Source organism: Osmerus eperlanus, chromosome 16 (assembly GCF_963692335.1).
Source record: "Osmerus eperlanus chromosome 16, fOsmEpe2.1, whole genome shotgun sequence".
Classification (NCBI taxonomy): Eukaryota; Metazoa; Chordata; class Actinopteri; order Osmeriformes; family Osmeridae; genus Osmerus; species Osmerus eperlanus.
Window position 1 is genome coordinate 13,739,050 of NC_085033.1, and position 11,226 is coordinate 13,750,275.

At 42.9% G+C, this 11,226-nt stretch overlaps 1 protein-coding gene across 1 annotated transcript in view; it reads right to left on the bottom strand.

Moving 5' to 3' along the window:
• nrp1b (neuropilin 1b) overlaps positions 1–7,204 on the bottom strand; it is a 39,047-nt gene extending 31,843 nt beyond the window's left edge. Inside the window, exons 1-2 of the mRNA XM_062480507.1 lie at positions 6,513–7,204; positions 5,753–5,927 (exon numbers count right to left, since the gene is read on the bottom strand). Coding sequence (XP_062336491.1) covers positions 5,753–5,927; positions 6,513–6,603 — 266 coding nt within the window. The 5' untranslated portion in view covers positions 6,604–7,204. The remainder of the gene's footprint in view (positions 1–5,752; positions 5,928–6,512) is intronic.
• Between the last annotated feature and the right edge of the window lie 4,022 nt (positions 7,205–11,226).

The following is an 11,226-nucleotide window of genomic DNA, read 5'->3' on the forward strand; positions in this document are numbered from 1 at the left end:
TGACCCATGACCCCTGGCATTCCTGCATCTGTCTCTGGAGGCACCTAAACTATGTCATGTTGAGAGGAGAAGTGAAGAGAAAGGGTCTATTTATGGAAGAGGGAGGTTGTTGGGTTTGGTTGTCCTGTGAGTTTGGGTATTGTCAGGGATTAACCGAATTGACACATTAGACAACTTTGATAATGTGTCAATTATCACAATTATCACAATCCTTCAGTTGTCTAACAAATCTGTTAGACAACTGAAGAGAGGATCAACTGAAAAGTTGTGTAACTAGCTTGCAATCACGACGTAAACTCACGTAAAGCATGTCTTTCATGTGTTTTTTACTGCAGGTAGAGTACAGCCTCTTGCTGAGGAGTAACATTCTCTGTGTCTGCCACACAACACAGTAAACTAACAGTTCTTCCACGGCCGTGAGACCTAAATGTTTTGAAGACATCTGGCTGTGAGTGCACTAAATAACTCCAGGGATTGGAGCTATATATATATGATAGAGAGAGAGAGAGGGAGAGGGAGAATGAGAGAGGAGGAAAGAGGAGTTAAAAGAGAAAGAGATGTCACTGCTGTGACTGTGAACTCTCTCCTCATTGATCTGCTTGTTAGGGCCTAATCTGACATGTTGTTTTCATTTGACTGTGCAGTTTGCTGATCAGTAGGATAACCATAAGGGCCACAGTTGCTCAAGTGCACTTTGGATTTAAGACCGATGTTGTCTACGTACATCAGAGGGAGGTTGTGTGTCTGGGAAGATTGTGTTTGTGAGAAAAAGATTGTGTGTGCAAGAGAGTCTGTATGTGTGCGACATTACAGCCTGTATGTGTATGAATTAAAGTGTGTGTGAGAGAGAGAGAGAGAGAGAGAGAGAGAGAGAGAGAGAGAGAGAGAGAGAGAGAGAGAGAGAGAGAGAGAGAGAGAGAGAGAGAGAGAGAGAGAGAGAGAGAGAGTGCTTGTGTGTGTGACAGCAATACAGTGTTTTTGTATATTTGTGTGTGTGTGTGTGTGTGCGTGTTTGAGAGCGTAAACAGAACACACAAGTTTCTTTATTTAGTGATCAGAGTGAGTGGCCACACTTGTTTGGAACCTCACATCTAAACAATCACTCCACTCCTTGGTGATTTAAAAGAAAGGAGGACTCAAATGGCTTTTCTCTTGAGTAAACATCTGTTGATTTCAAATGGAAAATCTTCAGATGGAGAGAGTCTGAGACAATACCGTGCTAATCTGTACCATCTACGTAAATCCAGCCAATCCAAGATGAACTAGAAAGTGTGTTGAAATGTGAGGGTGAACAGGGTTCAGAGAGAGCTCAGCTGCTGGGCTGTGTTCAGCATGGCTGCTGTCACCATGACTACTGCTGTGTGTGATCACCACTCTGATAGAACTAAGGTTACGCAAAAGGGATGAAGACAGCGTGAGAGACAAATTGAGAGAGAGAGAGAGACAGAGAGAGAGAGGTGAGAGAGAGAGAGAGAGAGAGAGAGAGAGAGAGAGAGAGAGAGAGAGAGAGAGAGAGAGAGAGAGAGAGAGAGAGAGAGAGACAGAGAGAGAAAGAAAGACATGGAGGAAAGAAAGTGAGGAAGATAGCAGTAGAGAGATAGACAGAGAGATAACAAGAGAGATGGAATGACATAAAGACATTGAGAAATAAATAACATATTGAGAGCGACCAAACAGAAATCCCTTCATAAAAAGGAAGTAGAAACAGATTGCGGTGAAACACAGAGCCCAGGAAAGACAAACAGGAACAGAGAGGGTGTGAAAAAGGGAAGAGCAAGAAAGATCTGTGAAGAAAAAAAAAAAAACGAGCGATGTTAGGGAGAACAAGAAGCTCACGAGCTGTGAAAAGGAAGAAAGCAGGCGTGAGAAGAAGAGAAAAAAAGGATGACCTGAGAAAAAAAAGAAAGAAAGAAAGCAGAAGGAAGAGGAGTGCGCTGAGAAAGCCCCTGCCTCAGGGCGGGAGACAAGAAGGGGGAACAGAGGCTCTTCTATTACTGGGGTCACAGTTAGTTTGACCGCACTGACTCGCCAGCAGACCCTGTGGCTTCCAATATCCCTCCACTGGCTCTACCTACCACTTCCTCTCTCACCAATATCCCTCCACTGGCTCTACCTACCACTTCCTCTCTCACCAATATCCCTCCACTGGCTCTACCTACCACTTCCTCTCTCACCAATATCCCTCCACTGGCTCTACCTACCACTTCCTCTCTCACCAATATCCCTCCACTGGCTCTACCTACCACTTCCTCTCTCACCAATATCCCTCCACTGGCTCTACCTACCACTTCCTCTCTCACCAATATCCCTCCACCGGCTATATCTACCACCTCCTCTCTCTCCAATATCCCTCCACCGGCTATATCCCCCATGGACTCTTTATTGTAAAACTAATGCAACACAACCCCCATTTTTTGTGTTCTGGTACCTCAAAAGTTTTTATTTATACCTCCTTTTATGCATCCAGTAATGATCTCATAACCAAACCCATGGAAAAGAACTGAGAGATGAATTACAAAACGTGGGACTTCATCAACTTCTAATTATCTTTCAAAAATGAAATTGATATGTGTAATAACAGAGACAACATTAGCCTTCTAATAAAATACATCTCAGTGACTTAAACAAATGTGTCTCCTGTCAGCTTGTAAGTGAAAATTACACCATGCATGGCGTTGTAAGCAAACAGACTGGGGATTGTCAGAGTCCGAGGCCTCAAAATCGGTCTCTTCAGAAGTATAACCACAAACTAACCATGAGTAGCAAAACCCCAAACAACACAAAAACGTTTCGATTTTTTTTTTCTTTTCAAACAGCCGTCGTCTGTTCAAGCTCTGGAAAGTGAAAACATTGTTGTAACCCTGACGACCCGTTCCTAGAGGACACTGTGCTCCAAAGCCACATTAGAAGGGAGCAGAGTGGTGCATTTTTGAACTATGCTTGTTTGTATCCTTTTCCACAGAATGGGGAACCATAAAAGATGACCGGTGCTTTGTTGGCAGTTTGGGTTTACCAGTGCTACCACTGACCAGACATGGCAGCTTGACCTGCAGACTAAGTCTGGTGTCGCAGTAAAGAAAGTGTGTGTAAAAATCCCACTTTCACCCCAAATACCTCCACAGTTTCCATACATCTAACTCAATCCCACTGTCCAATGAACTACACAAACAGAAAACCGAGAACACTCAAGTTTAATCTGAAAACCTTGAACCTTGAAGGATCAAAAACTAGCTGGAACTAGCTGTCCATACCCCTTTGTATCCCAGAGGGTCTTCAGCACGAAGCATCATAATATCTCCCATTATCCTGCCCCAAATGTCAGCCAAGCATCAGATTGAAAGAGCTGTTTGTGTGTTTTTCATATGACTGGTAGGGCCTGTCGAGAGGCTGGTCCTGTGACCGGGTTCGTCCTCGTCTGATGATCCAGCTGGAAGCTTCCGGGCTCTGAGGGACAGTTGATCCTACCATCTCCTACCCAGGGATTTAACAAATCTCTTTTTTTGTCTTTCAATCTCCCTCCTCTCTTTTCCTGTCTCTCTCTCTCTCTCTCTCTCTCGCTTTTCTCCCCACCTTTCTCTCTCTATATATACCTTTCTCCATGTATATAATATATATATATACATATAGAGAGAGAGAAGTATAAATATGTATATATCTTTCTATGGTTTATCTCTCATTCTCAGACTCTGTCTCTCTCTTTTTCTCCCTGTCTTTCTGTCAGTCTCTCCCTCCTTTAATCCAGAGCTTTGTGACCGGTCAGTCCGGATCCAAGAGGATGTCTTCAGTCTTCACAAATGAATGCTGACAGGACTATGAGCAAGTAGGAGTGTGCCATTCAATGTTCATTCATTGTACACCTTATTACAATACAATGGCTTTGGGCATATTTATTGGCTTTGCTGTGGTATCAAATTTGTCTGGTTAACATATAATGAGATAATGAATCCCTCCATGACCAGTGGATACACTCTGAACAGGAGCCTACTTACATTTTCCCAATTGAAAGGGGAATCTTTTTATTGGTTGTGCTATTTTTGTGAGGAATGAGGAGGTCCTGCATCCAACTGGTCTGGAGTCACAGAGAGACCAGACAACAGCCTTGTTTATGTTATCGGCAATGATGTCAGTTCACCGAATGTTAGGTCGTCAGTTATGCCATCGAAAAGAAAGTTCAGGAATGTTCTTCCTTTCTGGATTTTCCTTATTTTTCCTTTTTTAAGTACGGATAAAAGGAAAAAGACCTAAAAATAAAACCTCACTACAGCCTTACAAAATATTTATTCATAAAGAGTTTGTATTTTGGAAACATAATTATACACCCCCTCTTCCTTGATTTTTTTTTTATTGTACAGATGTCGGAAGTGAAGGATCCAAGCTCGTTTCACAAGTGGACGCTGTGTCTGTTAGGTTGATTGCAGCCATGTTTTATGACATACAGACATGTGTGTCCTATTTGGCATTTAATTGAATTAACAAGAGGGAGCTGGAGAACTCTCTAAATTCCCCTGACGTCCTATCTGATGTCAGAGGAATTCAGAAAACGCATTTCTCTAAATGTGAGAGATCGTCTAGCCTCGAGATAGCGGGTTGGGAGAGTCAGCGTCAGATTGAGAACGTATCAATTCACTTTGCTGTGGATTAGCCATACTCCGATACAGTGTGACCCCCGTGAAGGTATGTTTAAACAGTCAGTTTCACTTTCAAGCCACTGACTCGTCAACAACTTTCAAATCCTAATACAGTGTTTCTGCAGTTAGATTTTCGCTCGTTGATGACAGGAGAAAGTCTAAAATTTCTTCCGGGAACCTCAAGTGGAATTGTGGTCGCGCCAAGACTCCTCATTTGGCATATTTTAAACGTTTGACTTCAACCCAAAAACAACATCCATTTCTGCCAAGCTAAAACTATGAGCTACACCCAATCATCATCCAATATCAAATCACACAACAGCCAGATTGTACACTAGGCCCCTCCAATCTAGGATGCTTAGCGCAACGGGACATGATCCAATACGATACTAAAACACACTTGTTCGGTGTAGAGGGCCGTATCTGTCAGAACGTTAAAGGACTGCTAACGTTTTATTGGTCCCTTGATGGAGAAACACGATCCTATAGTAGTCATGGTCCCCATCTGCCTGACAGCACTAGTCAGGCGGGCCTGATTTACACTCACAGTTTATGGAGCATTAAAAAAAGACAGAGAGACCATCATAAAATGTTGGTTATTTATGGATGTTTGTGAACACATGGGCTTTTGTAAGGATGCTTGTATAAGTGTGTGTGTGAGAGTATCGTTGGCCTGTGTGTGTGTGCGCGCATGTGTGTGTGAGAGACAGAGAGTACAGTAGGCATACGTGTGTGTTTGTGTGTGTGTGAGTACAGTAGGCCGGTGTGTGTGTGTGAGAGAGTACAGTAGGCCTATATGTGTGTGTGTCTTACAGGGTTTATGCTAATCAATAGTCACCTCTCATTGAAAGGTTAGCCTTAGTCTCTGATGTGCAGAAGCGATTTACAGCTCAGAGAAGTACACTCACGAGGCTACTCACATCCCATAATATATTTTTTCATATCACATAATAATAACATTTCTTCAAAAATGAAACCCATGTTGTCAAATCTAATTCATTTGAAAATAGTTTACCATAGCAGTGTCCGCGCTATACACGACACACACAATAAAGAAAAATTCGATGACCAATAGGTGGCGAAGTAGCAACACAACATCTCAACTCAAAAAGAGCGGAGCTTACTTGCAATCCCTGTCTTCCAGGTCGAAATGCGGGTTGAAGTTTATGAGAATCTTCTGTCCTGGCTCCGGAGCTTGAATCACCCACACGCACTGCTGTGACGGTGGATACGCCGTAGGATATCCAGGCGAAGTAAGATAGTCTGCGATTGTTATTTCAATGTTATCTCCACATTTATCTGCAAATAAAAATAAATACATGGGGTTTATTGAGGGGAACAATGAGATAATTGACAACCGAATATAAAAATGAATAATGAGGGGAAAAAAAGAATGGATCAGGTGGGTGTGTGCGGGTGTATGTGGTGGGGGTCTTTCTTTAAGAATATCGATAGGGGATCAGCCGCTCCCCAACGATCAATCAGTCCATGACTGCACGTTTTCTCTTCAAACGTTATCATGAACGGTGAATATACTTATTAACCTGGACTGAATGCTATGAAAAACCTATGTGGATATCAAGGATACGGTTTCCTTTTTATGGTGTCCTGGTTATCGTTAAAACGACAACATTGCTTTGTTGCACTTTTCGCTTGTCATCGATAATGCCACCGGAATTTATAGTAAAAACGCAACATCAAAAAAAGCTATCGTACCTATGTGTTTTATGAGCGGGTTTTCGAATGCCCTGCATGTCACACGCGCAAACAGAAACCCGGGGGAACCGGCTACCGCGGCGAAGCCAGAACAGGTGAGTGCGTGCGCGGTGATGAACTGAGAAAATGTTCTCTGATGAATATTTTTGCCTTTGAGTCGCCACTTACCACTTTGTGTCAAGGAAGCAACAAAGATGATTTGGGTGAAAAAGAACAACAGAAATCCACAATGCATCGTTAGGTTGTAAAATACATACATCCTATAAAAAAATATAAACCAAAAATCCCTGTCTAATCCTTTAGGCTTAGCCTACAGAGCAACAAAATGTCTTAAAAGTGGGAGAAATTCGATAGAATTCTTTAGGTCGCCAGCATCCTGTGCCTATTAAGCGCTGTGTCTTGTCTCCTCCGCAAGTCGAGCTTCACTCCCTAAAAACTTGCCATTTCCAATAAAATAATCCAAATGTGTACGACGACGACTCCACGGAACCCAGTCGCTCTAAAACGGCACGGCTGTTTACAGTTCGCTGTCGATAAACTGTTCTTTAAAAAAATAAGAAGTGGAAAGAAAGAGAGCCACTTTCAGTGATCAATATCGCAGATACTCGCAATCCGCTCACAAAAACAACCAAGGCGTAAGAAAACGAAGCAATAGCCCGAACAGTTCAACGGCAGAGTCCGGAAATCTTCTGCTTTTATGCTGCGCGCGAGTCTCCGGTTTTCGATGCGATGCTACTGACCGCCGAAGTGAAAATGTCAGAGGAGTCAGTCACTGCTCTTGACGCAAGCTGAGAAAGGAACAGTGGTATTTCCACTCCCCAAATTCCTCCTCTAACACGAGAACTCTCACCGACTGTTCGCTACGGAGAGGCAGAAGCGAATGACACCGGTGCGCCCTCGCGCGCGCTCACAGCTCAGGGCTGGCACATCAATAATTCATGTTCTGCCGTTCACTCCGCTAAAGAATTAAACCTTTGTCGAATGTTGTCGATTCTTCACATAGGGCGCTCGTCTTACATAGGGCTATTGTTTTTGAACATGTATGTCAATCACTTGCAACAACCGAACTAATGATGATGCGTAAAACGTCAATGACTGGTTAGCAATGATATTTGCTTTTCTTACGTTCTTAATGTTTGGTTCTCAGGGTCTGATTTACCGAAAAACCGAGACTGTGGTCGTCAAACATTAATTCAAAGTTCACAGCAAGAGGTTGTCTTTTAAAAGCTTCTGTATTTCTGGCAACAGTTGTTCCATAAAGGAAAAGTCTTCTGTTACTGTATAAAATAATAGTTAACGAGTCAGCTGAAATATTAGAATCTGTGTCCCAGCGAAGAGGCAGAGATGGCAAAAGTACTCACAGATATTCATGTTTAAAAGTTGAAGTTTTAACTACACTTTTTCACTCAAGTTAAAGTAATGATGTAAGGGGCTGACATATACTTAAGTAAAAAGTAGCCATTACTACTACCTGTTTTAGTGTCACGCTGGTAACTGTACCTTACATCATATTAATACATTAATACAAAAATACTATAGAGACACTATAGACAAACATTTGACAAGAATCCTTTTTGACACCAATAACATCTCCCTGAGATGGCCATGGGTCATCAGGAATGTCTCTATTCTCAGTCATGTCGGACAGTGTAATAACAACATATGTAACAGTGTAAGAATAGTGTAATAACAGTATAAGAACAGTATAACTACAGTGTAATAACAGTGTAATAACAAAACAAACTATTTTATCTTTCAAACTGAAATTGGCTCCAACAGTGTGTGTGTGTGTTTTCAAGGATAACTGAAGCAGTCAACTGACTCCAATCTGGAACTTACTATTGACACACATTTGTTCATAGTGTTCAGTGACATCTAACATTATCAGTAGGTGTGTGTGTCTCTGTGTAAGTTTGTGTTTAAACTCAACCATCAGTGACAAGGAGAAGGGATTTGGAATTTCAGGTATTTAAGACATAATCATACTTGCTGACTACGTTATTTTAATCATGTTTACCGTTTCAACAAATCTGCGAGGTTGAGCGTTGAGAATTATTCACAATAAGATTCCCTCTGTAGCTTCAACTGACATCTCTTAAATTCCTGAGCGTGATTGGGGATCATGAGCTGTTTAGATGCACAACAGAATTATGTCTTGAAAGGACCAAAATAGCAGCATCACCTAAGTGGATTACATGGTTAGGTGATTTGTAACCTTTATCCTTTTGTCACAGAAGATTTCCAGTTGTTTTACCCAGCATACGTGGACCTACACACACGTCCAACATGTTCACACTTACTCTCTGTATGGTTGTGTGTCCACGTGCAATCACAAGTGTGTTATGTGTGTCCCTGCCCAAATGCGTAGGTAAAAAGTGTCTGTGTGCACCAGTGTGTGGATGTGACGGTGTGTGGTAGTGTGTGTGTGTGTGGTAGTGAATGTGTGCGTGCTGTTGTGTGTGTGTGGTGTGTTTGCTGTTGTGTGTGTGTGTGGTAGTGAATGTGTGTGTGCTGTTGTGTGTGTTGTGGGTGTGTGCTGTTGTGTTTGTGTGGTAGTGTGTGTGTGTGTGTGTGGTGGCGTGTGCCTCTCTAGTCTCTCACCAGCAGCTCCTGCACTGCTGACCTCTGAGCGGAGCAGGAGGAGAGAGGAGATCAAAGCTGAGATGGATTCCTCCACCACGACGGAGCATCCTTCTCGTGTAAATCCTGCTGATTTACACAGGCCTGTCCCAGGACAGCCCTCCACTGTTCACAGGACCCGGAACAGGGGCCCTCCCTGTCCCCAACATGTAATCACGATGTACATCTCTAATAAAGGAAGAGGATTTCTCAATTTCTTCATTGGTTATTAACTAAATTGGTTGTGTAAACCAAAACACATGTTTTTGCATGAAGTCAAATCGTGATGTCCACCTCCAAATCATCTTGGTCAGAATTTTGTTTTTGTAGTATATATATTCAGATATGAATAATGACCGTTTTCTGGCATTTTCTCCACGATGGCCAACGATGCAGGTCTGATAGATGAGGAGAGCTATTTCAGTAATTACACAGTAATACCTCTATAATTACAGGCCATCTTGACAGTGATGCATTATAGTGGGATGGGGGGTGGGGGGTGCACAAGGTACACCTCACTGGTATGCAGATTACTACACACCACCCCCCCCCCCCCCCACACACACACACACTTATATAAAACGGAAAGACAGTACCTTGGCAGTAATCGCTGAAATATTGAAATACTCTGCACTTGCTTATCTGCTGCACTCACCTTAAGTCCCGATGCAATATTTATTAACCAATGTATACATCGGTTTGGAAAAAAACATCTAGTAAATGAATACATGTAAATGCACAATGCAATCACAAACACACACGCGCACCCCTACGTACACATCCTGCATTCAAAGTATGAGAGTAGGCGACAGGATATGTTTTAAGATTATTGGAGAACAGTTCAGAGTTATTAGAATCTTCCGTTCCAAGCGTTTTCGCTCGACACTTTTATGGTGGAACAGCACCCCTAGCACGACATGAGGTCGTGGCCCACATGATAAGATCACTGTGCTGGAATATGGGATCGCGTCCAAAGAGCCTTCGCTGTTTCACACCCCAAGACAAAGTCTGGGCCGGCACCGTCTGCCAGTCTGTGGCTCTGGCAACACCAGCACCCTGGGAGAAATTAAGTCTGGGGGTCGGAAGAGGGGGTCTGTTCAAGCCTTTTCCCCACTTAGACCGTGTTCACTGAGATCATTAACCTCCAGCTTGTCCGGTTCCTGTGAGGAATCGAACGCTCAAAGCCAGCGAGAGGAACTGGTGATGTTGCTTTGAATGTACGTGGCACGGTGAAGAAGTTCCTTTTCTGAGACGAAGACATGATCTTTTTGAAAGTGAGCTTTAATATATCACCACCACACCTGTTGCATGAACTGTGCAGCCTACACAATTGAATTAAGATGCTGCATGACGATAAGCTTTGTGTCTGCCACAGTAACGTAACTCCTTTCACATACACAGTTTACGCGACAAGTTTAAGGGTGATATATTAAATCTTCACGCGTTTTTGACACATCTCTGGGTGAGATTAAATTCGCGCAGCTTATTTTTAGCAACAGCTGTTCCGCATTTCTCTGCTCAGTCACTCATTTGGCGAAGTTATTGCACTCAGTTTATTATAATCTTATTTTGTATGTGTGTGTCGGCGTCTGGTAATGATTCTTGAACTGGAACATGACAGAAATTGCCTGAAGAGACATGACCAATCACGGCCAGACAGAACGCCCAAACTGGAGCTCAAACCGCATAGGTGGCCGATCAAACCGTTTGTATAAACTGTATATTCTATGAATAAACAAAGCACTATTATAAAAATAAATGAGACCAAGTGTTATTCAAAGGAAATGTGACTAACTGGGCACCTAGGAAGGATTCAAACAGCTGAATGCCGCACACCATGACCCTGGCCTGTTTCTAAGGGCCTCTACTGACCAATGATGTGGACAGTTATTCAGCATTACTCTACCTGTTCCATAAGGGCTGACAGAGATTGTGTGTGTGTGTTTACTTGAACAGACGAGAGAGTGAGAGCTTGAGTGTATGTGCACTTATATGCGGAAGCGTCCGTGTGTACATGTGTGTGTGCGCTTTCTGTATGTTCCTGTGTGGGTCCGTGTGCACATGTCCATTTCTTTGTGTGTTTGTGTTTCTTTGAGTGTGTGTGTGTGTGTGTGTATATGTGTGTGTGTGTGTGCGTGGGAGTGTAAGTAATGGCTCCAAAGGGCCTGCAGGAGAATCGCCTGATGTCTGCAATTACTCCAGTGTTTGAATGGGCCGAAACCCTTAGAACTCCCATCCCAGGAGGATCCTGGATCGGAGCTCC